Source organism: Pagrus major, chromosome 16 (genome assembly GCF_040436345.1).
Source record: "Pagrus major chromosome 16, Pma_NU_1.0".
Lineage (NCBI taxonomy): Eukaryota > Metazoa > Chordata > Actinopteri > Spariformes > Sparidae > Pagrus > Pagrus major.
The window spans coordinates 23,579,528-23,607,072 of NC_133230.1; the positions used below are offsets into that span (position 1 = coordinate 23,579,528).

The 27,545-nt window shown below is 42.0% G+C and overlaps 4 protein-coding genes across 7 annotated transcripts in view; all 4 read right to left on the reverse strand.

Moving 5' to 3' along the window:
• Nucleotides 1-11,628, reverse strand: part of LOC141010429 (signal-induced proliferation-associated 1-like protein 1) — a 39,103-nt gene extending 27,475 nt beyond the window's left edge. Inside the window, exon 1 of one of the 3 annotated variants that reach the window (XM_073483387.1) lies at nt 11,510-11,628. The gene's annotated coding sequence lies outside the window, so the exon portion shown is untranslated. Of the gene's footprint in view, nt 1-10,327; nt 10,475-11,378 lie in introns of those variants that run through there. The other 2 variants (XM_073483390.1, XM_073483389.1) reach the window with 2 other exon arrangements.
• Nucleotides 11,629-14,065: 2,437 nt separating this feature from the next.
• Nucleotides 14,066-15,510, reverse strand: gpx2 (glutathione peroxidase 2). The gene is made up of 2 exons (XM_073483656.1): nt 15,289-15,510; nt 14,066-14,419 (listed from the first exon to the last, which is right to left on the reverse strand). The coding sequence occupies exons 1-2, from the start codon at nt 15,508-15,510 to the stop codon at nt 14,066-14,068; spliced, it is 576 nt and encodes a 191-aa protein (XP_073339757.1).
• Nucleotides 15,511-16,086: 576 nt separating this feature from the next.
• LOC141010883 (ras-related protein Rab-15-like) lies at nt 16,087-20,682 on the reverse strand. The gene is made up of 7 exons (XM_073484023.1): nt 20,501-20,682; nt 18,118-18,178; nt 17,964-18,024; nt 17,794-17,871; nt 17,528-17,617; nt 17,125-17,190; nt 16,087-17,011 (listed from the first exon to the last, which is right to left on the reverse strand). The coding sequence occupies exons 1-7, from the start codon at nt 20,628-20,630 to the stop codon at nt 16,853-16,855; spliced, it is 645 nt and encodes a 214-aa protein (XP_073340124.1). The 5' UTR covers nt 20,631-20,682; the 3' UTR covers nt 16,087-16,852.
• Nucleotides 20,683-22,075: 1,393 nt separating this feature from the next.
• Nucleotides 22,076-27,263, reverse strand: LOC141010844 (protein max-like). 2 transcript variants are annotated; one of them, XM_073483960.1, is made up of 4 exons: nt 27,117-27,263; nt 24,755-24,862; nt 24,050-24,173; nt 22,076-23,381 (listed from the first exon to the last, which is right to left on the reverse strand). In XM_073483960.1, exons 1-4 carry the CDS (start codon nt 27,150-27,152, stop codon nt 23,197-23,199), a joined length of 453 nt encoding a protein of 150 aa, XP_073340061.1. In that variant the 5' UTR covers nt 27,153-27,263; the 3' UTR covers nt 22,076-23,196. The 2 variants fall into 2 exon arrangements, with proteins under 2 accessions (XP_073340061.1, XP_073340060.1); XM_073483959.1 differs by having other exon boundaries at nt 24,050-24,188; nt 27,117-27,262.
• Between the last annotated feature and the right edge of the window lie 282 nt (nt 27,264-27,545).

Here is a 27,545-nt window from a genome sequence, read left to right on the forward strand (position 1 = left end):
ACTTAGTTTAGTAGTAGTGTGTAGTAGCAGCAGTGGTAGTGGTGCGTGTGTTGAAATTTAAAGACTTGTCTTGTGATCTGGAATTTTCCTGTTGCAGCAGCATAAATGGGTTAAACACACTACTTATTAGCAGGTTCACTGGTCAGCAATGAATATGGGTATTGTGCGGTAAGTGGCACTACAATGGTGAAGCATCATAAAGATAGTTGTTCGCATTGTGCCAAAAGCTGGTGATAAAGCCCAAAGTCCAACCAGTCAACTGCCACTTCAACAAGACTCTCACATGCAGGTGCTTGATGAGCACTCTCGCATTATAATCATTGACATTTGGGCTATTGCTACTCTGCACAATCCAAACTGTGGACATGATCTTCGAGTTTAAATAAAGCAAATAATAGTAATCTATTGTCTGAATTTGTCTTCCTATTTTTTTGCTCACCGCTGAAAAATCAGTGTCCTTGATAGACACATCCAGAAAAACAGTCTGCTAAGGTTCCCTAAAAAGGCAAACAGACTTTCATATCAGCTGGCATAACAAACACAGGAGCTTCAACAAACATCTTGAGAAATTTAATATGACAATTCCACCTAAATCCTGCCCCACACTGACAACAATTTCCACACAGGCACACTGCCAAACAGCGCAGCTTTTCCCAGCACGCTCCTGCACCATTTCCTCCAGGTGACACAGATTTGTGATTTATGTGGGAATGTTTCGCCGTGACATCTGAGAGAGAGAAAAGCTTCGGCTTTCAAAACTAACCCCTAAGTCTTGGAAAGTGTCTTTCACCTACTGTTTTCGACTGACGGCTCCGAAAAGAGGCTGTAAAGTGACTCCTGAATTGGCAGTCATGCGTTTAAATTTAATAACTGTGGGTTTATTGCTTTTTTACTGGAATATTTCCACTTGTTATAGTGTAGTAAAAAAAGCAGCCATTATTTGTGTTTGACAAAATTTTGCTTTCCTGAACTGAGCAACCAGGCAACTTAGATTAACCCCGGTGCATTGGGAGCATTTCCCAGCAGTGGGCCTAGTTAAACAGGGCAGCGTGAGGTGTTTATAGGGGCACTCTGTTTCCTCTAATCGCCAGACAAAAGGTAAATAAGCCTTTCGTAATACCTGAACAGCAGCAAACCTATGTGTTACAAAACAAATACTCCGAGCTCAGCATGGGGCTGGCACCCGTCTCTGTGTGTGCTCAAGTGTGGATGTGTGTGTGTGTTGGGATGCAGCAGTTTCCATCAGTTGAGGATTAAAATAGAAGGGATGCGAGAGCAGTATGGCAGCAGTATAATTAACAGTGTTGATGCAAGTAGGAGGGCTGAGTGAATAGTTTGTGCGTTTGCTGTCTATAATTCAGCCTCTCCACGTGCCAGAAGTAGGGGGATGGGGCTCAGCCAGGGGGCCCGCCAAACACTCTCGAGCCTGCTATTACTTCATTGTGGTATCATAGGCACTCGAGAGCAAAACAAATCGGAGCCTGCAGTGCTGCTCGCACGTTTTATCTATCTAGCATGTGCAGATTCATTCTGACTGCTCCGCTGGATCAATGTCACAGCGCCCCCAGCAGCAGCAGAGTCGTAGGAAAGTTCGAGCAGAGATAAACGGAGTGGGCCATCAGCCGTCAATCATAATGTCAATTAGATCATGGTGTTTTGATTGTGTGCAGACCGGTGCCGGATGTGAGATGTGTCAGTGTGTAATGTTCACCGCTGGTTGCTAGAGGCTGGTGGAATCCAGTGGTCAAACACATTGCATGCCGGGGCACCATGCTGTGTGGATGTGTGTGTGGTCATCAGTGAGTATTGGTCACTTGCTCCGGTGCCAGTACTCGCTGGGCCCGAGCCAGTACAGCCATTTAACCGCTGTGGCTACTAACAGTGGAAGTAAAATGGAGGCAGTCGATAAAATTCCTGAAAATCATCAGGCTTAGAGACAACAAGCGGGCACAAATTTTTATGAGAATGTCGATCATGTGGTTCCCTTGCGAAACAAACTAATCAATGTTGGAATTTTAGTCGTGTTAGTCAGTGTGCAAATGACATTACTGCTATCAACTAGTTACAATTCATACACAGACTATTTAGCCTGGGACAACAAAATGACCGAAAAATGAGTCACTATTGCAAGGTTGTTTTATATTACTTTCTGCTGAGAAACAATAAAAAAGAACTCCCCTTAATTTTTCAAATGAGGATTTCAGAGGAAATTGTGTCTTTCAGCTAATCTGAGCTCCCTGTAGCTCCCCTGTATTTCGAACCCTGAGCTTAGGGCTCACAGGATGATAACCTTGTTTGAATGAGGTCATGTCAGGTGAGAAGAGCAAAAAGGCCTTTTGAGTAATTCTTGTTTTTTTATTCTTCCCGATTGTCTTGAGTCGGTCATGTTTGGGTGCTTGGATCATGTTACACTTACTTGCGAGTCTAGTTTCTCCATCTTTATGACTGTGTATCCGACTGCAAAACATAAACCCCATCCCATTTAACATGCGCGAGTATGTTCAAGAGTGGATTTGGCATGAGGACAGGGCCAGGGTGAAAGCAGTTAGTGTACAACTGCGTATGTGCAGCAAGGTCAGTCGACAGCAGTCTGACAGATTCTCACAGCAGAGGTGTCAATATGACAGATGCCTGTGATGTTTGGAAGTCGTCCACGGGCCTGTCCTCTCACATCTTCTGCCTGATTACACAGGTAGCAAATGAGCAGAGGACGACGAAGGAAGAATTACGATGAGACCACCCTTGCCAAAGTATAGCACAAACTGGGAGATAATCGAGTATGGAGAGAAAATCATAGCCTACATACCCATGCAACAACAACTGTATCTGTTGCTTAAACACAGACACATAAACCGAGTGCTCAGATCAGATAACAGCCAGACAGGAAAAAAAACAATGAAAACACTGTCAGCAACAGAGAAACAGATAGCTCTCGGGGAACTTGAAACCCACAAAAAGAACTCAGTGTTGCTGAAATTGCATTTTAAGAATGGAAAACTGAAATGACATGTTGGTTTGTTCTGTCTGGACAGGTTGTGGCAAGGTGACGTTATGGGAGAAGTGTTGTTTGATCAGACAGTTTGGGAAGGGTCAGGACCCTGCTGAGCAAACACCAGCAACACGAGCTTCCCTGCAGCAGCAGCATTGACCACAGGCTATTTAAAAGGCCTCCAGAGAGTACCATCAAATCTATCTATCATTCTAAGATGCTCTACACATCCTTTGGAGTTCATTTTCATCAGTCAAACTGTTCTATCAGCCAACAAATACACCTCTGCAGCAATCAGGGTAAAGCACATCAACTAATTTGATTGCACAGATGAATAGGCGCATCCATAATGGGATCGTGCAACTGTATAAAGATTTCCAACACATTACTATCAGTGACGGTAAGAAGACAATAGGATCCTCAGCAGCCAGCCATCCTGGAAGGCCAGACTCAAGGTGAAAGCTTGATTAATATGCCCTCACTGTGGCCAAATAGCTGCTGCACTGCCACTAGATATTAATTGTGTGCTGAGTGCACAAGATGTACTGTACAATTCTGTAATTAACCCTTTTTGGTCTGCAGAATGGAAGCAGGAAAATAAGAATAGGATCTTGCCAGGTAAGCAATTTAACAAGGTAACCCCGGGGGCTGCAGTGCAGGGGACAGGGGGAAAGCTTCAGTACGAGTTGACATGAGGACCAGCGCAGGGAAGAAGGGCTTATTATCCTCACAGAAACCCTCAGGGGGATTCTCTGCCATGTCTCAGGAGGAGCCTGGCTGACTGTGTTGTCCCCTACAGCTTGGAGGGCAGCCTAATTCCCCAACTGAGGACTCAGTGGAAAGCTCAGGTGTACCTCAGTAATCAGCATTATTTGACAGAAATGGCGAGTAGTTTCTAAGTACAGCTCTGCATGTGGAGAAGCTCGATGAAGACACTAAATCCACGACAACAGTGTAGCAAAAGTTACACACACGTGAAACATCTCCAGTCATTGATTTTGGCACGTGTCCACAAGCATAGCCTAGTACACTTCCAGTCCAATTATAAACAGTCAGGCTGCAGAGTTAATCAATTCATACAGAGTCATTTGGACTGCGATAAGTCAGCTAGTGTTGCATAACAGTGGTTCCCTGCTAAATCACATTCTGTGCCAGAAAATCACTGTGCAAATCTGCACAGAGTGCTGCTGCTGCTGCACTGCACTGCACTGCACTGCACTGCACGTACTGGGACACGCCAGCCAGGTCTGCAACTGTGCTTTATCACATGCCCGAGCCAGTTCCACACAAGCCACATCTCATTTTACTCAGCAGCACAGGATGTTTTTAATTCATAAAAAAAAAAGAGAACACCCATTTTAAAATACATGAGAGCAAAAGGCAAGCAAATTACCATCTGCCTTATTAATCACGCAGTGGTCCCAGTAATTCTGTTTCTGCTTTAGTCTTGGTTCATAGATACAGAGTGAAGCAGAATGCAATTAACACGCCCCCCCTTTTATCCCTCCGGCTGGCAATAATCAGGACATTGCATCCCCACAAGTCACAGAGGAGGAAAACATGCACGTTTGGACCGGAGCTCACTGTGAGCTCCTCGACTGCATCTTGCAGTGTATGCATAACTAGTGTCGTGCATTTTAACACCTGATAAAGGTTTCTAGTGTCTCTTCAAAAACGAGGCAAAAGGGCACAGGTGCAGGTTTTCTCTTTGTAGCAGCAAACAGCCACTGGTGACTTCCTCCTAATCAGCATTCAAGGCCAGTATGAGCAATATGTAAACAAAAACACGGCAACAGCAACACCTAACCTTCTCCCTTGCACTCACAGTAATGATCACCGCTTAGCGAAGCCGTTTCAGGAGAGGGATAAACAGTTTTGTAACATTATAAACATACTGTTTTACACTAAAGAAGCAGTTAGTACAAAGAGGCCAAGTCCCCCCCCCCCCCCCCCCCCCCGCTTCTGGTGGACCACAATAGACCATATGCAGACAAAGGCCATTTTCCTCTGACATCACGCTCAGAGTGGGAAGCACAACTGTTTGTTCCAAGTTATAAGTCCTATAAATGTAGATTCATTTCATTGATCAGCAACAGTCATCACAATCAATGGGGAAAATATGGAGGGACATCAGGCTGAGTTTCAAGGTAAAACAACACATTAAGTTTACACGGCGAGGAAATATGAAGTCGCGACTCTGGTAAGTCGAATTGGCAGGGGGGTCTGTTTAAAGCGCCTGCATGTTTTACTGTAACAATCAATACTTGCCAGTATATCGAAAATCGCTCTTAAATATTTAACTTCAAGAGCCTCTGCATATATGCACTATTCAAGCACACGGCCAGCTTCACACTTACACGACAGCTTTCAGTTTCAAATGTGTCTCTAACGCTGTAAAGCCGTAGGCAGGGTATCCAGGAATACATCAATGAAACACACAGGAAACAGGCAGCGAGGGAGGAAAGGCTGGGAAAGCAGCCATGTTTGTTATTAACCGGCCCTATCTGCCCTTTGCACCTGGAGCAACATGGAAAAAAGACTGTGGCCTAATTCATCAGAGAGTGTACTGTTAATGCACTGTACAGCCTAACCATTCCAACATCATTCTGTTATTTCTGTTTTGTTAAAGGCAGAGGTAATAATGCCAAAAAAGTGCATGAAAAGTGACAGTGGGAAATTTTCCTCCACTCTTCACTCATTCCACTTGAAACTTCTGTTTGTTTTAAAAAGTCATCCGAATCTCACAAAGGAAGCCTTTGCTTCACAGTGGTCTCATTCTTCCCTCTGAGCTATACTGAGTGCAAAGCAGGAACTCACAGGGTGGAAATGGATTCCCTGGTTCCAAAGGAGAGGATGTGGAATTTTGGAGCAGTATGAGGAGGGATTTCTTTGAGTTTCAGTACAGGAAATAAAGCACAACATACAGCAAGAATGCTTTCTTTAAGTTAGGAAACTTTAAAACAAGAGTGTTGAGGAGGAAAAGCCTCACACGGTGCGTTCGTGTGCCAGCATTCCTGTTTTACTACACATCACATGGCAAAAGCGGCTCCTGAAAGAAACGAAAACAGTTGTAAGCATGAACAGGAATGAGGACAAGCTGAACAGACCTGTCTACGCATTGAGATCTGTTTTGAGCTCAGCCACGACCAAGCCCTCGCGCATTCCTGCCTGCTTCTCAGATTTCTGTCCACAGGAGGGACAAAAGCACACAAAAAAAAAGAAAACCTCTGTGGTTTTTTTTTTTTTTGTATGTGGAATTATTTTCCACCGCTGCCCACACAGACTCTGCATGGGGCACGGGCCTGTAACTCTGCTGGATGTTTTGATTCTTCTCAGAGCAAGAGTTCTGTAATCCGCTCCAGTGAGAGTGTGCAGGCCAAACAGAGGGAACAGTGTAGCAACTGGCAGACATGTCCAGACAATACCAAGCACGTCATCGCCGTGTGGCAGGGAAGATGGCCTGGAGCAACACATCATCATCAGAATCCCAGATTTCATTATGGAAAGATTTTTTTTCTCCTTCTCGCACTTGAAGTTCTCTGATCTAAGTGGTTGTTTGTCTAAAAGGTTTTAATTTTTTTCCCTCCTCCATCTTCCCATCTCTGCGCCGTGTCGTGTCTGCACTATTTTCAGCACGTATAAGGTTCAGTGGGAGCAGAAAAGGGGAATTACGCAGTGTCTGATCCCTGCATGACTGTGGGTTTTGGTTTAGGGTTGGAAGTTGAAAGCAGGATGACAGAAACCAGTCACAGAGATTTTGCTTCATCATGAGCTTATGAGTAACAGAGACCTAACTGTTAGTCAGGTGAAGTCCAGATCTGGATCCACACTAGGAATACAGATACATATTTTTTGTAATCAAGGAGACAGATGTATGGAAACGGCATGCATTTGCAGTAAAAATGAAAAACTTAGACTTTAGAACCAGTGATGCAATGTAACTAAGTACAATTTACTCAAGTTTTGAGGTACTCAACTTGGATATTTCCATTTTTTCCACCCCACGACACTGACTTTAATTACTAGTTGCTTTGCTGTTTCAGATTATTCAGTGTTGATAGGCTATGATTTGTAGTAGCACATTTTTAATTTAATTAATTTTATGAGCAATCAGACTGAAAAAACACAGTGATAATCAGCGAAATGTAAAATGTCGAGCCTGATAATTGTCCCTAGTCCACACCCATACAGCAAAATCGGTCCCACTCGGCCCAAAATACAGTTATGAATTACAGTCTGCATGTGGTCCTGATCTGCACAATGATGGTTTGTGAGTATAGATATCCCACAAGACAACAGTTATACAGACTGGAATTATCCTTTAAAGTAACCAGCTCTTCTAAATTTCCATTCCCCAGATGGGAAATGGGAAAAAGATGCCGATGGATTTCTTTTCAGCCGATGTCGTAACCAATAATCACCTGCTTCTCAAGGCTGATAGGTTATAGGAACTCCTTTTTGAAATATAAAAACATGAAATAATTGTTCATCTTAACACTGAGGCTTAAATGCAGTGAGAAGAGATGGGTGGTTTAATATTCCACAGCTCTAATAACATGTGTTTGGTGTGTTCGAACCTTTTCCCTCCTCTCTGACACCTCATGGAACATCATGTACTGCAAATTGAAATTGTGTCGTCTTCCTCCGAAAAGATAAAAACATCACGTCTCTGTGTTTATTGGTGAATTGCAAACCAACCTTCAAGGGGCTACATCCCTCCTGTAACTTTGATTTTTGTTTACATGCTGGGGGGCAGGGAGGCTGGAGATGGACATAATGCCCACTATTTTCATGTTATTTTTATTTTGCCGTGTCTTTTTACCCTCATCTTTTAATCTTGTCATGTCATGCCTGAGCTGAGCTGTTCCGTGTCCTGTGTTTATATGGGGGGAAAAAAGCAATAAACATATTATTAAACTTTCAAGGGGCTAGGAGCAACTTACTGTATCACAGGTTGTAAAAGCTGTGCGTGAAGTCAATGAAAGCAATTTGGCTTCATATTTTTGCCATAATTTGCCTGATTCCTATACATCTAAATTTCCCTATATTGGTCGGATATGTATGTTGCATCGCTAATTTTTCTCTACATAAACAATAATGAGTGCCGAGTCCAACATCAGGCCAGAATAAGGTCAGCTATGGTCATACAGTTGGCTGAGATTTGGCTATGTCTGTGTCTGAGTGTAAGAGGGCTCTGTGAGCCGCCACTGGCCCAGACCAGTTTTGCTATGTGGGTACTTGTCCTTCTACTAAACTCCCTCAGTGTATGTGACAGACAGAAGCTCCCGCATGGATAATTACAGAGCCGGAATTGCCTTGCATTTTTTGCGAGGTCAGAATTCCCCAAACTTTGTGGCAGGTGGGGTGAAAAGGAGGGGGAATTTTCCTTTGTCTGCACGCATTTACTCTGTGACAGTGCGCTGAAAAGGGATTACATCATCACCATTGTAGCTTCCGAGCCCTCTGCTTTCCTCCATTGGCTGGAATACAGTGGACCGTCCGATCCAGACAAAGACGGAGCATTCCAACAGTTTAGCAAGCAGGAAACGCAGACCCGTCGTCGCACCTCATTACAGTCAAACTCATCGACCCCCTCAGTCATAATGAAAAAGACACCCACACGGAATAAAGCGCTGGAGGCCATGTTATCATCAAGTCATTTGACTTCTGACTATGGGCTGACTAATGCTGGTCAGACACATCCCTCATGTTAAAACTGACGGAGCTTCCCTTTTTTTCTAAAAAAGGTAATGCGCATCAAGCTATTACTGAAGGTTGTGTCAAAGCTCATAAATACATGACTCATTTCAGTGTCTGTCGTGGAAAGAACGAGCGTGAAGAAATCGGCCTTGTAGCTGACATCGGCTGTGTTGATGCGTGAGATCACCCAGGGTCACATCGCAAGGTCTGTTTTTAGTTTGTCGTCTAGTCTGTAAGACAGCGGCAGGCAGGTGGAGGTAGCAGGTGGCACAGGTTGAACAGCAGCCAGCAGTCAGGTGGTGCTACACATGTTCCAAAAGGTGAGATCAGGAAGTTTGAGAAATGACGTAACCTTTAAACTTTGCGACGGTAACCAAGACCCTGTGAAAGGAGATCACGAAAACTCGCACAGAAGGACTCACTTTGAACTTGAGGATTAATCACGACAATAATGAATCTCATTAATTACAGAATGTAAACAGTTAATTTGAGTGTTTTATGATGGCCACTTAGCAGAATTGCGGCACACACACATTCCAAACAAATTAGAAAGCCACACAATGCTCCTCTTGTTGTCGCTTTTCATATTCGCTCGAACTATTCCCTCCGAGCCGACGCACAAGAGACAATAGAAACATGAGCTCGACTTAGCAACAGGAAGCATCCCTCTGTGAACGTGTGGGCACCTCTGACAGACTCTACGACAAATGAAGCACAATAACAATTGTTGCTGTAATGTGAGAAGCGTGATGCATAAAAGTGAAAATAGAAACACCGGCCTTCAATAGTAAAGACAGGGGGAGGAGTATTTATCCTGACGAGAAGCGTGAGAAGCCTTTAACAAAGCAACAACCATGTTTAGAGTTTTCACAGTAGCTGCACTGGTGCCCATAACTTTTATATTTAGGTGCACCAGCACATAATTTGCGTGCACCCAGTGTGTTTTAAGGCACGCCCACTTATCTTAACCTTGAATTGTATTTCTGCAGCATAAACAGGGCTCTAGATTAACTTTTTACACTGGCTGCACTGGTGCGCCTAACTTTTTAATTTAGGTGCACCTGACAATACACTTTGTTACTTCCTTAACAAATGATTGTACGCAGGAAAAAAGTTGCAATGTAAATGTTATCTTCATTTAAATTGCGTGCAACAAGCACTTTGCCATAACCTCAACTGCAACATTTCAGGCGCACCGCTGCCACCAATGACAATGTTTAGTGTCCCCACTTGACAGATTTCTGGGTGCATGTGCAACCAAAATAGTCACACCCTGGAGCCCTTCATCTTTGGACTTGTCTCGTCAATGAGTTGTTTCTCATGTGAGGTTCACGCCGTTGTGGCCACAGACTAGTCTCTCTAAATGACATGTTTAAAGGCACACCCAGTAATGTCTTATCTTAACCTTGAATGGTCCTTTTGCAGCATAAAAGAACAGACTTATTGGCCCTCTCTGGAATTCTGCTTAAATCAGAGCCGGCATGCTTCCCCCCCAGCAGTGAAAAATAAAGCTGCTGCGTTTGCATTAGATTAATTCTCTATAAGAAATCCCATCAGAGAAAGCAAGAAGCCAGTCCAGTGTGAATAATAGCTACGATCTGGAACAAGCAAACTGGACAAAGCTGAGATCAGACTCACCAGTGCGGCTGTGTGATCAGTCATGCCCACCGCGGGTCAGCTAAGCCTATCAAGAATGCTAAAAATCCTTGATCCTTGCCCAAAGCTAAACTCCAAAGCTTCCTTTTTTTTCACCTGACTCATGCCAAGTTATCCAACTCCCAACAAGCACCGATTCTTGAGCAGGCACTATGAGACATCAGTTAAAGGGAAGCCCGCTGGTTTTTCCCCCCTGCATACTTGAAACTGGTTTTGTTACATGTGATATCTTATAAATATGCTCATTTTGGACTTTGAAAGGTTGGCACTGTTTCCTGGTTGCCACTATTCAAACAGCCCTGTGTTTGCCTTCCTGGGTGCTCTGCCAGCTCTTTCCTAATCATGTGTCCGCCACTGTAATGACATAAAACAGCCTCTGTATGCCCACACAGTAAACATGAATAAATCAGCACAATGAGTCTCTGATTGGGTATCCATTGATCAAAATGACCAGTGGGTCACCCTCATGTAGAGAATTTAACACGACATATTGATCGGGTTGAATCCAATCAGCTTGGCACAATCTGTCCTACGAGATGATGAAGCTGGCAAAGCTGTAAACAAATCAGAGCTCCCCGGGCCAGCCAGATGTGGCACAAGGAAATCACCTGCCTGAAATCCCTGCTCATGTGGCAGCAACACGACGTGGGAAAACACTGATTTTTCGGATGGTGGCAGTTGCACAAGGACACATCCACACACAATCCTCTATGCGTTGTGCACGCTGCCACCTGTGAATCGCCCCCACCGCCAAAAAAAAAGGCAGCAGTGGTGGGAACAATGCCTTGACACATGCAACGACGCAGCGGATACATGTGTTTTTCGACCGTCGGTTTCTTCGTCTACCACCAAACCCTGTTAGTTAAAAAAAAAAAAAAAAGACAGAAAGACAGTGGCACTGACTGCGCACTGGCTCCTCGCTGCACCTTCACACAGCACAATGATGTGCTTTGTCCACACACAGCCTACAGATGTTGTGTTAGTGTTGGCACCCTGTACCCTCCACATGGCTCGCAGCACGCTCCGGACTCACCTTTCCTCCTCTCCGCCTCGAGCTTTGTGGATGTCACACAACACCGAGCGGGTCTTTTTCCTCCTTTTGTTTCAACTCGTAACAAGGTCCCACAAGTCCCAGCGCACAAACTGCGCAGCGCTCTTCCTTACCTTTTTGTGGGAGGAACGTGGCTTCGCTCCGGTTTGCGCCGAGAAACAAACGCCTTCCTCCGAAAAGGCAACTCCGAAGTTTGATAGAAAGTTACGCGTTCGCCTCGCTGCGCTATGCAGCTGCTGGAGGGATGAGATCATTCATGCAGCCGCCCTCTCTCTCTCTCTCTCTCTCTCTCTCTCTCTCTCTCTCTCTCTCTCCTCGTGCCCCGGAGTCTCGCGAGAAGGTATCATGGAGGGGGGGAGAAGCAAACGTTTCCGTGGCAACAGTGCTCACCTGTAGTTGGTAGACAAAGTGAAGGGGGAAATGAGGAGGTCTCACTCTGTGTGAAAAAAGAAAATAGGTTGTAGACGATGAAAACTAATGAGAGGCAGCTAAACCCTCCATTTTTCATCTTCTCTGTCGCTCCTGCTTCATGTCTTTCTCTTTTTCTTAGTTATTTTTTTTAATGTAGCCTATTTCTTTTGTTTTTGGATCATTGTCTGTTGATTTAGTTTTTGGTCACTTGTATTTTTCTTTGTCAATCATCTGATTTGACTTAATCTTACATGTGTGCAAATAAAGTAAAGTATGTAAAAGTGCCCTATGGTAGATAAAACAGGACAAAACGCCCTCCATGGTGGCCCAGTGTGCAAGAAAACAGCCTAACGAGCCCTCCAGAGTGCACTTTTTTTTTTCTGCCTGCCCCTTACCGTCAAGTCTGCTACTTTACCTATTTATGTTTTACTATTGTATATTTAGGTTTGGTCAAATTTGATTGGTTTATTGCGTGTTTCTGCTTTGTTTGATTAAAGTGACCGTGAGTGTTTTAAACTAAAATACTTACATATTGCACCTTTAAAGTTGGTAAAAATTGAGAGAACATTCAAAGCAACTTCTCAAGCTGTCTTAAAAAGCACCGTTGCAATGTCATAAATGCCTTTTGTAGAAAAATGTAGTGTTTGTTTGCATATTTCGGACTATATCCTGCTGCTGTCTGGCAAGCAATACAGAGGTATCCGCTCTTTAACACCACACTCTGGAGCAGTGTCTTTCCTCAGGTTGTGAATCCTCCACACTCCACCATGAAAATAGTTGTTCTTTCAGATTTAATTATTGATTCATTCAATTATAGAACTTTCAATAATAGTTTGATGATAGTTTAATTGAATCTGATCTCTGTTGTTTCTGTTACATCCAGGGTTATAAAGTATTGTCCAGAGATTAAGTTAGAATGTGTGTCCCATTTTATACAAATTCAGATGTGAATTATAACTCTGTTTTATTCTGTTATTTTAATCGATTACATTATTTTCGAGAATTGAATTGAGTGATTCATCACTCAAGCATAAACTATCTTTGGTGGTATTTTTCTGCAAGCTGTGTGTGCAGGGGAGCATTGCAGAGGAGAGGCCCCTGGCATTCCTCCTCCAATATTTGCTGCCTCTAATAGGCAACATTACTTACCCGAATGTCAACCACAGACCAGTGGACTTCAAATTAAATCTCCCTGTGTATCGTGACAACACAAATATTCAAATGCAGTATGCAAAGACAGTGAGTCAGGCTATCCACAAACAGAAATAAAACAGTGTTAGGCGACTGAGTGTTTCACTGCTGTCTCTGCAGCAACCTGCCAAAGACATTAGGGCACTGCCTGGCCTGTGTGGCCTGTGGCTCTGACATCATCAGCTGATGTGGATGTGAGTGGATGTGCAGAAAATCCACTGCTAATCTGCAGACCTTGCAAACAACGCATACTGTGCATAGAAAATTAAAGCTGGCTAAGAGCTCATTACACAGTGGCAAGGCTGATGCTTTCCTAAATGCATGATTTAGGGCTCGTCTTCAGGTGTCACTGTGGTTGTAAAGCATCCCTGCGGCTGGGATCAGCACATCTTACTTGGAAACGTAATGAATGCACAAAATATAGAATGAATCAGCAGGCTAGAGGATGCACAGTGCAAAGGATTGTCCTGTGAGTTATTTTAGTGTGCCGTGACAACACGCATTATAATTCCCCTTCCTACTGTATTTCAAGCCTCATTAGGATGCCCACACAGAGCTGTTTCAGACATGACAACATCTATTTGTGTCAACCTTGCATCAGAGGCACACATCTTTATAACAGGTGCCTCAGCGTATACGTGTTCCAACTAAAAGATGCATCAGTGAGAGAGCATATTGGTTGTTAGGGTTTTATTCCAGTGCAAACATTTTGTGGGTGTGTGTGATGTGAATGTTAATTCGGAAAAGCATGACAGAAGTTATCTGTTTGTATGATCAATTCAGCAGCGCCATCTGCTGGCCAGGCTAGCGTATGACATGAAACAAACTGACATGCAAAGGATTGCTTTCTCAAGTCATCATTTTTTGAAGAATACCCACATTTGTTCCGTTCATATTTTTTTAATTTACTCATCCACTGCTCTTAAGCACTTACAAGGCCTCAGATAATATTCCCTCATCGTTTTTAGAATATCACCCTCATTTATTAAAGGCTTAAAAGTGTGGAGGACAGCATATCAGCTTTGACTGTGATGGATGAGAAGTCGTTAAGAGGTGGAGGTCTATTCTTAGGTCTTAGTTAATCTCAGCAGTCTTTGGATGTCGGGTTCGATGTCGATGGTGGGGAACTTTTTGCTGTATCTTTTAAAGGGCTCTCCCTCTGGCCCGATGAGGAATTTCTCAAAGTTCCAAGAGACGTCCGTCCTGTTGATGGGACTCCAAATCAGAAACTTGGGGTCCTGAATGAGGGAGTTGGGGTCATCATCGGGGTAGGGGAGCTTGTCTTTAAGGTAGGCAAAGACTGGATGTGTGTTTGTTCCGTTGACGTCACACTTCTGGAAGATGGTGAAGTTAGGCTGAAAACCTCCGCCAGGACGCACATGCTGCAGGGAATTCAGGATCTCACCATTGGAGCAGTTCTCCTGCAGAACACAAGCACCCGTTTTCATATTGTACAGCTGTTTTATACTCCACAGCAATATTGTACAAGCTTCAAGGCCTCAAAGTTTGGTGATGCGGGAATTACACTGATTACGCTGCAGTAGTCAGTTATCATCAACAAAATCACTCTCTATAAGAATGTTAGGTAGTACTTGTCCTTTCAAAGGTGAAGTACCAGATGCAGTTTGCACACTATGCAATGATGAATGATTCTATGGGTGAATACAATTACAGACCATCCAACAAAATCCTGATATTGATATACACAGAATACATAAACACACTTTTTTTTGCAATAGTCCACTCCTCAAATGTGGTTATCAAGCACTTGGGACAACGATACGTAAGTAATGAAGGCAGGATATTTTACAGTTTAACAATAAACTTTATCGTCCAAAATGACATCAGTGCACTGAAACTTCAAACTTGGCTTGGAATTTGATAAGTAATTACCCCAAGAATCTTTTTCTACATTACATTCTGTCACAATCATTTTCGTATCAGAATATATCAGATAACATATACATAGATATTTCCCTGTCTTCAAAAAGTGAAAGTGCCCTCTTGGATGCCCCTATGGTAGATAAAATATGATAAAGTTCCCTCTAGGGTGCCCCACTGCATACAGCTGGTGCCCTTTTTTTGTTGTTTTTGCCCCTGCCCCTGAAATATCCTGAGTCGCCACTGGATAGGCCAGAAAGAGGCTGTCTAATATATCAGTTGGGCTCTAAAAGAGCACTTAATTTGGCGAACTTCGTATTGACACTGGTCTGACATGAGTAATACAGTATCCTCAGCATACAAAGTAATTTTATGTGATTTTGCATCATATTGTGTCACACCGAATTACCTGATATCCAAACTGGTTACAGGGAAAACCCAGGACCACCAGCCGATGCGGGTACTTGCTCTGCAGCTGGTTGAGCTCGCTGTAGTCCCGGGTGGTGGTGCCTCAGAGCGAGGCCACATTCTCTATCAGGACCACCCGTCCCCTGAACACATTGAAATCCACCGAGTCTCCCTCCAGCGTGGTGGCCTTCAGGTCGTAGAAGGTCTTGGCGATGAACGTCATCTCGGCTCCTATGCTTCCACACTGGATGCAGACGGGATCTCAACGTGTGACTGTATCCCGCTGCTCGGTCACCTGACTCACTCAGGGCAGAAAGCTGCCTTTCATGGGTGTCAAATGTCTCTGCAGGAAACTGATCCACACCTGACATACGATACTGATCACAAGTTTCAGATAGATGGATGTAAGTGATTGTAAAGCCACACAAGAACATGAAGTAGTTTTTGCATGATTTACAAAATGTGTGTTGTCCTATTGTGGAAAAGCTTTGATAATTGTTTACATTTTATAATTTCTTTGAGCCCAGATGTCAGACTTTTAATCACTGGGATTCTTTGGAACATTCGTCATTATTCTGACATCATCATTTCAAAAAGTTGTGTGAATAAGCATGCATTTTGTCATGCATTCGACTTTATGGACATGTATCTGTTTTCTCAGTCATCAAAAATTTAACATGTGATCACCTGCCCTTCACAACAGGTGCTTAAAAATGAATGAACCTACTGTGTGAACTCTCCGTGGACCTCACTTCACTCTCAATCCAAAATTAGTGACACAGCACAGCTCGGATACCCAGTTAATTTGTTTTCAATTATGACAATTTCAGTTTATTAACTCACACGTTACTTGATTTTTTGCAACATCCTTGAGTTTGAAACGTTATGTTAAAATTACATTGTATGTGGCACCTCGGCAGACCCTGAAGACATTACTTTAAGCAGCAGTAACACTGCTTCAATGCATAATATATAGTAGGCTCGTCTGTGACATTCATAAAACAAACTACAAACATACATTCAGGATGGTAAATAAACATGTACTGCAGTCAGAAAGGTCACTGAACATGGCACAACACTGTCTCCCTCGAGGAAATAAGTCCATTGTGTAAATGAATCCATCCCTGCTTGGTTTGAGTTTCGAGGTGTAAATAATTCAACTCTGTCCTCTGGCTACCTTGTTGTAGAAAATGTACTCATTGCAACTTAAAAAACAGATTTCATTGATATGGATCCACACGTTACCAACCGATTTGTAGATGTGTTTCCTGTGTATCAAATTCTAAAAAGTAACTACAAAGAAAAAGTGATGAAATAGAGTTAAGTGATTAAACAGACTTATAGTGCATTTCACCAAGGAAAATGAAGAGAGCGTGTGCACTGATAGAGCCACTCGTGCACTGTAGATTTACTCTTCACTGGCTACAGAGTTCAGTGATCATGCAACAGTACTGGCCCTCTGCTGGCTGCTGCTGCTAACTGCGCCCTCTGGGCCAACAGATCACAGCATCTATGAGGAAGGTGGATCAATGTCTCTAGCTGCAGTATGGCACTGTGATCGGCCTCTAACAGGCGCAGCTCTTCTGAGTGTTGTCCTTGGTATCTTGACTGCCTTTCTCTTCCTCCAGAGCGGCATTCTCCAGATAATCATCTAGAGATCCCAACAAGACGTCCACGTCTCTCTTGTGAGCCTGCAGCACCAGTTCTGCCACCCGAGTGAAGGACTGAAGGAAGGAGGAAGTGCAAAATAAACCCACAGATAATAAAAGAAGCGCCTGACAGGGAGTTCCCTGTAATATCTGCGTACATTTCCAGTGCGACAGTTTCTTTGTCCTACCTCACTGATGTTAATATTGGTGGAGGCACTGGTCTCAAAGAAGTCCATCCCATAGGTCTCTGCTAGCTGCAAGATCCAGTTAGATATGGTAAGAAATAAGTACAGCAAAAGGTATTTCATAGCTATTGTCATAGTCAGTTTTATTTTTTCGTATCACAATTCAATCATTTTCTAGTAGCAAACATTTTTTCCAACTAGCTTTTGTTAACCAAACTACATTTCTCCCTGGGGATGCTTTGCTGCAGTTCAGCTTATTCCAGTGTGACGCTTTGATGTAGCTTCCCCAACACTGAAACTAATGAATGTACATTACAATGAAAACAATTCTAAGTAAGTTAGATATAAAAAAGTAGATACAAACTAATTAATAACAAATAAACCACAAAATAAGGTTCAATCAAACCTTGCTTCCTTGGTCCTTTGTCACCTGCCTCCTGAGCTCCTCATCAGACTTGTTCCCTATCAGTATCCTCTGCACCATGTCTGGGGCTAACTGCGAAACAACAAGATGGCACAGAGATAAGGAACTTCATCATCTTGTCGCTCACACTAAGCCACTGGGTGTGCGGCGAGCATAAACAGTGCACTGAGAGGTAATACTACAAATACTGGCTCACTGTGAAGGGCAACAAGTTCAAGAGAGTGAAACGAGACTGCTTATCGTCTTACTTCATCAACATCACTCGCCCACTTGGCCAGGTGCTGAAAGGACGACTTGCATGTGATGTCGTATACAAAGATGATACCCTAAAGAAGAGAGAACAGTTAAAGAATGAATTCTGCAGTAGCACGTGAAGGTAGCTGGACTCCAGTGATTGTTCATGTGGAGGGATCATCACCTGTGCCCTCCTGTAGTACTGTTTGGTAATGGTCTGATATCGTTCCTGACCAGCCGTGTCCCTGCAAAGACGACAAAACACGTCAGCAGAAGATCGCACAATACGCACGTCGGCTTACTATAAATGCAACAAAATAATATAAAGTATAACTTACCATATCTGTACTCGCACCTTGATTCCATCTATTTCTAGTGTTTTCATTTTAAAGTCAACGCCTAACAAGAGAAAGAAAGAAGAAAATTAGACTTTATATCACAGAGATCAGGGTCAACACAACATAACAGCATGTGATGCAAATGCAAAGTGGAGCTGCTGAAGCAACCGGTGAACAACCCTGCTCTGTGGTATTTTACATGGGCTTTTGTGTGTTTGTGAGAACTTAACGAGTGTTGCTCAGAGACACCATTATGCCTAATGAATAGTTTCTCAGGCACTCTGTAGTGTCAACTTTTAAATCATTGTGTCTCCACAAGGGCGCCGTAACTGATGTGAGCTGTGTTTTCTTTCCACTAGGTAACAGGACGAGGGAGAGCTACGAAATGCGGCTTCCAACAACATGAATGTGTCGCTTGTGATCACTCCGCTGGTTTATATTAAAGACAGTTTATTGTAATGCGTTTGTTAATCAACTTGTTAATTTTTTATGCTGCCACTACAATTCAAAGTCCACTCTAACCAACACATTTATTTCTATTATTCATGCCACATGATATTTATATTACTAGAGGCTTAAACTGTATATTGTAGCATTCTGTTTTTTTTATCCTCAATATGTTTACAAAGGCAAACTGCAGCAGCTAGATATTTGGTCAAAATGTAGCTATAGCCTTTATCTACAGCCTAGCCACTGTTTCTGTAAAAAAAAATAATGACCGGGTTTAAATCCTGCTGAAGTGAGCAAGATTAGCAGATCATGTGATTTTATGTGGTTAAGGTACATTTAAATCGCATCATTAAATGTATTCATTTTATCATTTATGTATCATTAACAGTAGGCAAAGACGGAAACTTAGCTGCACACAGAAACACTGGAGTCCTATAAGCTTACACTGTAAATAGTTATCATATCTTAGACAAACCAATTGAATTAGATAAGAAAGCTGAGTAAACATATTTTGTTTTTGCTTTTTGTTCCTCTAGGCATCCAGGGACAATTATTCAAAGGCGGCGTGCAGTATTTCCATTTTATAGGAGCTGTGTGGGTTTTATGGCAATGATATTTCTGGAATAAAATGATCACCCTAAAATGACTAAAAATGAAAACATGACAACCACTCTCTCCGTTTTACAGTTTGCCATCCAACTTGAAAACTAAAAAAAAAACTTCTTTACGTCACCTGTAGTTCTCTGCCTATGGATATATATGCGGTATGCTACACTATATACGGTATAAAATGTTTTAATAATTATTCATCTGCTCATTATTTTAGCCTTCCACCTCCCCCTAGGACCTACTTCCCTGATTGTTCAATTAATCTTTTGGTGAAAAATTGTCACAAAATAATGAAAGATACCCATCACACTTTCATAAATCCAAAGGAGAGGTAAGATAATCCTTCGTTAACATCCTGAAATTGCTTGTTTTATCTGACTTGCAGTCCAAAACCCAGAGGTTTCAATATAATGTCACATAAAACAATGTAAATAAACGTAGTAGTTGCAGATTAATCAATCGGATAATCAATTACTTGGCTGATCATTCCATTCATACAGCTGCACTAGACTACACTATGCAATACTATCCCTCTGAGTCCCGTTCAAATTCAAATGTATTGTTTACAATACACATCTCTATGAAACACACTGTGCTAGGATGCAGATCTGGAGAGCCTAACGTGTACTTTCTCATATAACTAGGTTTAATCCCACGTAAAGCCTTCTCACTCTGCAGGCTCTCAAGCTTTCTCCACAAACCTTTGTCTACACTACAGCTCTTTCTCTTACAGTCACAACAAACTTAAGCCTGCCATGGAAAATAGAACAGCCCCACCATTTTCCTCCAAGTCATCAGCCTATCACACAGGCAGGAAAAGAGCACTAATGTAAAAAAAACACAAAAAAAACAGGATCAAATATCATACACTTTACTGGCAGAGAAAGTGATGTTTTCTTTCCTGTTGACCTTCCTTTCCATTGTTACTGTGACATTTCACAGACCTGCCTTCTCAGACCTCCTCTACACCCTTTAGTATCTTTCTCAGAGCCATATCTCTATTAGACAATGTTGTTATTTTTGCACAGTAGTGATAACTTTAGCTCTGCAAGTATTGTGTACATGGTTGTTTTGAGGGCTGTTTTGGCCTGAGGCAGTGTGTACTAATCCTTCCAGCTAAGTAGGCCTGCTTAGACACTTTGAATTAAAGGGAAAATTACAGTAAATTGTTCTGAGAGTGCAATAAAAACAGTCATTCATTCTGTTAAAAAAAAAAAAAAAAGTATTCCCTGCTTTGTGTCTGGTTCAACCTGAGGCTGACACAGAGCCATAGGATGAGTTTGGAAACAGACGTCACTGAAAACTTGTTGGATGACTTACTCACCGATGGTGGAGATATGTGAGGGATCGAACTCACTCTCCGTGAACCTGCGCAGCATACACGTCTTCCCAACCCCCGAGTCCCCGAGCATGAGCAGCCTGAACAACACGTCGTACTGTTTAGCCATGGCCATAAACTAAAATACAGAAGAAACTGAGCATGACTCCTTCATGGAGCTGCCACCGGTTGATGTGTTCACTGCACTGTGGCTGTGTGCCGCCTTCAAGGCCCCTCGGAAACTTCCACATTTTGAACAAGGGGACTGCAAATACGCAAAAAATCAGAACTTTCAACAACTCGGACTATTTTCTTTCTTTCTTTCTTTCTTTCTTTTCAAACAAAGCAGGTTAATTCATGATTCGTTTTAGTGTGTAAAATATACTGTAGGAACGTTAACAATGCTGATTAACTGACTTACGTTTAAGTAAGTTTTCACATACGAGGAGTTTGCTGTGGTCTGCAGATGCAAAAACAACAAACAATTATAAAAATAATTAAAAGATATACTTAAAATATAAAAAGAGATGAAAAATAGGAAAATATAATAAAATTCACCTGACGGCTCCTGAAGGCATCATACAACCTGCATCCTTGAAGAGGCAGCCTGTTGCAGTGGGAGTGTCAGCTGGGACACATCACCCTGAGCTCAACCTAAATTCAATATTTAAACTAACAATACAGGTTGAGCCGTAGCCAGGTATCATAAATGCTGAGGTCATGAGAGCAAAGTCTCCAACGTAACCCCGCCCACCTAGTAACATTTTTCCTTTATATCAATAAATATTTATATTGTGTAAAATGTGTGAAATCCCTCAATGTAAACTGTTTCAAGTGTAAACATATACTTCGATTTTAATTTAGACAAAAATACTTATGATCTTGAGTTCTTGCAGTATAATACCCAAGATTTCCTGCAATATTGGTAAAGATGTGACCTGTGTGTCCCCACTGGTAGGCTAAATGAAGGCACCTCTCTCCTGATGCTCCTGTTGTCTACTTATTAGCTGAAACTGAGAAGGTTAACATCCTTAAGTTATCCCTCTTGATTGTTTTGATTCTATTAGCAGTTTCTTTAATTTGATTAAACAAATCCGATTATTAACCGGCAGGGGCGTAGGAATCTTTTCAACCTTGGTGGAGCACACCTATTAAGCTGGGGATCCTCCCGCAGGAAATTTTAAATGTTTAACACTTAATTTCCTGCATTCTGAGCACCAATTTGTGCCTTTTCTGCATCATTTTATATGGGAAATGTCTTTGTTCATGGTAAGGAAAGCACAAAATGCAGGCACCAGATGGTTATTCAACAAATAATGGTATCTTTATATTGTGCATTATATATATAAAGTCTTCTGCTACTTTCTTGTTTCTATTGCAGGTGTTCTGAATATTGAGGTGAACCTGTTTTCCTCCATCCTCCCCAAAATACACCAATATAAACCGGGATTGAAGATTAATTCCATCAAGCATCGATTTCCACCCAACCCCAAACACAAGAACCAGTTAAGTTTAACAATGAAGAAGCTTAATGTATAAAGGCTATTATAAGATGTTACTAAAAACATGTTGAGTCACAAATACATCCCAAAAGGATAAAATAGTTTTATTTATAGTCTCATAATAAAGGTATGCCTCAACTTGCAAGACAACCGTTGGCAGTATGTACAACATACCTGTAATTTCCATGGAATGGAACAAACAAATATTGATCACGTACACACTAATTAACCTCTGCAAAAAGGAAAAAAAAAAAAGAAAGATAAACGTTCCCAGCACAGGCAAATATATCAAGGGAAGGCTTTTCTTTGCAGAGCTGACACCATTTAAGAGTATACAGTGTTATATACTACACACTGAAATGGACTTCCATTAACAAAAATAAAGGTCACTGCCCTTTAACTGCATTGCGTAACATTCAGTATCCTTTTTTTTTATACCCACATTTTATTTGATAATAATAAAAATAGAGGAAAATAAATAGTTGAACCTGTGGAAAATCCACTAAAACAGAGGGTCAACTTGTTCATCCTCCTGTGTTCTCTGGAAAATCTCAAGCCAAACATGAGGGAGCTCAGACATGAGGGTAAGAAATCAATTTGGGTGCATCAATATAAATAGAGGGATTCCTTTGATTACACAAACATTTTCAAAGACAAAAACTTCAGCCATCTACACTGAATAAGGAGGGTTGCATCTTGCATAACAGACATTTTTTTTTTTCAAAAGCAACTTCACATTCTTTTCTGGAAAAGTATGAATATTAAAAAGGTAAACTATCCCTAATTACCAATGTGTCAAAGGTCGTAAAGTCTCACAACTCCAACGAAGGGAAAAAAAACATTTTATTTTATGTAGCTTTACTAAAGCCTCACTCCTTGTCATCTCCACATTTGATTATGAATGGTTACCATGAGGTTTGAAAAGCACATAGTCCTTCAAAACTGCAGAGCTGCCTCACTTTGGGGGGGGGGGGGGGGTCTTAAAAGTTGTTGCTGGGCCACAAAAGGAGTGACAGGACGCTTGCCAGGAGGAAATAGGAAGGTAGAAGCGTTTTTATACATAATAGCACCTCTCTCACACAGTCTCCGCCTCGTCTCCTCGACTGGCGCAAGAAGGCAGGACTGAGTGCGGACAGGTAGAAGGAGTCGGGGGCTGGTGGACAAAAAGAGTCTGTTTGGAGAATGGGGGGCAACCCGAGTCTAGCTGGGCTCCATGCGCAGCTTCTTTCTGTTAGGCGGCTCGTCTGGCTCTGATTCGGAGCTGGAGTCAGAGCCGCCGTCGAAGGCGGACACCGCGCTGCCTTTGCGGTTTGTGTACAAGCTGCTGTCAGAAGAGTAGTTTGTCTGGAGCTGAGTGTTCCCCTTGGCCTTCTCCAGGGCACGAACTGCAGCAACAACAAGACAGGAAGACAAAAAAATACTACAGAAAATACTGAACTCATCAAACATTTCATATTGCTTTTGAAAGTTTACGGCCCTGTCCATACCTGACATCAACATCCGTGATGAGTGATCTGATCACGAGTGGACAGCTCTAAGTACGGGCGTGGGAGATGAGGATGAATTTAAGATTGGACCACTCAGACTACATTCAGAGGTGATCTGGGCCGGATGTGAACAGATTCTTTTAGCAGTGTTTAATGTTTGTAAAATAAAATAATAGTATATTAATAACTTTATATGTATATTACCTTTCATGCCAAGATAAAGTCTAAAGTGCTTAACAAATGCTAGACATTTAATAGTTTCTGTGTTTGTGTACAAATAACAGTGTGTGTTGGCTACTACTGTGGGGCCGCCAGTTAAAAACAACAACACGTTTGTTCTTTGAAAAGAAAAGGCGTTGGTGTTTATTTTGCATTTAGAGCGCGAAGTGAGATCTGATTACAAGGTCATTTAGAGAGGACTGTGGAGACACTGTGACAAACTGACGTACTTAGAGTTGTCTTCTTGTGATCGATCACCCTAGATGCATGTTAATGCAAGGTATGAACAGCCTCCACATCACACGTTGTTGTAAGAAAAACAAAAAAACAACACTTCCTCTACTTACCTTGCTGCTCCAACAGTGCATTCTGCTTCTTTAAGTCATCGATGTCTTGCTGGTGGGTATGGTTTTTTCGCCTCATGTACTGGATGTACTCGGTGGCTTTGTCTAGAATCTGTGCTCGGGAAGCCTGTTTGACAGAGTTCTGTCAGCAAAAATTTCAGAGAGCCATGGGACAATGCCGCAGTGTGGATTTGTTCAGGTCAAACAGGACATTTTCATTTAAACACATACACAGATATCACAGTGTTAAGCATTCATGTTCCAGTTAATTTTTACTCTGTATTATAAAATACGGGTAAAAAACAGAACTATTACACCTTAGGCACCAAACACATTCCATATTAAAGAATAACTAGAAGCACCATCCCACCTGCATCCTGAATTATGCCAAAAGTGCCTGTTGCACTTTTCACATTTAATTTGAATGATATACAGACTGAGGAATGATTTTTATCATTCCTCTATTTCCAAGAACCTCCAAGCAGAACACCAAAGAATAGCATTGGCTTTGAGAGAAACAATCTGTAACAATGCTTAAAAAGTGGTTAAACATTATGGACTTGGAAATGAGCAGCAGCATATACTTATCTTATCTGCAGGTTAAGTTTATCTTAAATTAGCATTTCATGTGAAAAAAGTTAAAAAGTCTTAACTCAAAAAAACATTTATTTTTGTTGGAAATAGAAAATGATTAAATGTTCCTCTCACCTTCTCCCCTTGTAATGCGGGCACAGAATCTCGTAAACCGTGAAAGCTGTCTTTAATGTGGTCCCTGCGTTTACGCTCAAGTGCGTTGTGATGTGCACGCTTGTCTGCCTGCAAAGAGACGGACCACGTTTAAACACAGGTTAAAGATACCAAAACACACACAAGATAAAACCAAGGTATTCACAAGGAAGGTTTGTCACTTTATGTCCGTGTGATTTCTGACGTATAAGTAAGACAAACAAAGCTGCGAAATGCAAATGCTGCAGCTTTAAATTGCAAATAACTAGAATATAAGCAAAGTCTTATCTTTCAGAGGGCTCTACACTTAATTTCCCTCATACAGCAGGTACCTGTGGTGTAAGTATAGGCCCAACGCTGACAAGGATGTGATCTGTTTGCTTTCAGTCGTTAAAGGGTTGGACCAGCTTTACTCAAATCCACCTGCATTTACAGTCCACCTCTTTAGCACCTGCTGTAGCACGACAGCTCAGCCTCACTAGATACTGTATTGAGTAGTGGCAAGACACCAGACAGCATGCAATAAACCAGTGAAAACACTCTTCTTGCCAAAGTAAACATTTTGCAGATTGCAATGTTAAAAATTAAACAATAACAATGAGAGAAGTGTGCAGCCATGTTAAATCTTGCCAACAATATGGTTAAGAAGGTGCAGACATATTTCTTTAAATAAATGATTACAGACGGACATGGATTTGTGAAGTGTGTCAAACATTAAGACACTTAAATGGCAAAATGAACCAAAGAACATGTCAAATATAGTAAAAATGAATGCAGATAAATACAGAATAAGATTTTTCATGCAACTCATTGCTGTACCCATTTTAAATCCAGATGTATGGCTGTATGTCATTCATTAAAGCTGCCAATGATTGCAAAAATATACAATAAAATGAAAAAATCTCTCACAATAAAGAGTGCTGCCCCTAAAATGAGAACGTGGTTGCTATCCTGCAACATTAGAAATGTTCAACAGTTTAGGCTTAACCACCCTGCCAGTATATATATACTGGGGCTTTATGAGGATCAGATCCCAGCTTAATCAAATGGGGGGGAGGGGAATCCACGGCTCTGAGATATATGTGACCAGATCGAGGATCAGCCACGATTTTTAAGTGCATGCTCAATTAAAACACCATTGCACATGTATGGGCAATTAAGTGCAGCTGGTCTGTACATCATGGGGAATTTAGATTTGCATGCAAGTTACAGTATGTCTGATGTTGCATTTGACAGGTATGTTCTAAATATAAAGCAGCACTGGATGCTCGTTGTAGGAGAAGGTATTTAAGAGGGTTGGCAGGGAATAACAGGTCTACTTGAGGATGGCTGATCGACAAAACATACAAACATGAGCCGTCTCTAGTGTCCTGTTTTGCACTGCGGTCAAGTGAGCCGTCGTTAGGGGTGTGTTGCGCATCTATTTGTGCAATTACGGTACTGGTGTCAAAATGGCCGTGTAAACACTGGGGTAAAGACTTGGACAAAGTTGACATCAAACCTGACTAGAGACTTTCTCAGATCTGACTTTCTCTGTTATCTACTCAAAGACTGCTGGAGAACGACTCATAGCCAGGGTCATTCTGAACTGGACTCCCACTTAGATTTTCAGCAAACCTTCTAAAGAAAATATTTTCAATTAAACAGGCAATATGCCTTATGTTATTTCCTCTAAAATAATACTTCAAAGTTGACATATATTAAGTGTTGCAGAAGTCAAGGGCATTGTGAGCAGAAATCCTTTGGGAATCTCAGCAGACCTGTGTGGAAGCTGTCGAAACATAGGTTTTACTGTACATTACAATGCGTTTTCACAATGGAGGTGCATTTATCATTCATTGTACTTTTGAATATATATCGCATATTTTTCACATTTCCTTGGAGACACATTTTCAAATGATTACATTTACAATAGGTGCGTTAATGTGAATATTATTTGCTATTTCCTGGTATATCAAGTCCTCAGCGGCAACCTTTATACGTCCTTTTTGGCCTCTCCCAGCACCGGTACCGTAATTACAATGAATGAAGCGCAAAAAAATCCAACCAGTGGTTGGCTTAGCAGGATTTTGACAAACGACCGCTCACACAGCAGTTAAACGACGTAACTTATTCACCAGACCGATGTGCTCGACTTTCTTTTACAAGCCAGTCGGCCAGCACTCCAAAGTACACTTTTGTTCTTACAGCTTTCTCCTTATTCGTCCTAAAATGTAATGTTTGTTAAGAAGCCCAGCTAGCTCCCTAGCTAGCGCTGTCGGATAGCGTAGGTTGACAGGAATGTTAAAGTTGCTGTTTGGCTAAACATTCGGCTAGCTAACGTAGAGGAAACTGAACCACATACATCGCTGTCGACTTCGATGTCATCGTTTTCGCTCATTCTTCGGTAAAAAGTACGAGAAAAGAAAACAGGCAGCTGTCAAAACAAAGTGCCGCGACAACTGGAGGCAAATAACAAAATCTAGCACGGAGCTTGGCTACAGCAGATACATGACGACCAACGATTTCTCTACACGTGATTCGCCTACACATGGACGGGAAAACATTAACAGCGCATGCGCGACGAGATGAGGCCTCATGGGTGATGAAGTTTTGGCTCGGTTAGCCCTGGTGCTTTTTCGGGAATTGGAACTACATTTCCCACAAGGCCACGGAATTGGACGCGCCCACCAAAATATACCGTTATCTCCAACAAGTTGCAAACACAGTACCCTTCGGACCTTCAGGGTTATTACTCATGTGTGCTTTGGTGCATTGTTATCAAGATATATTA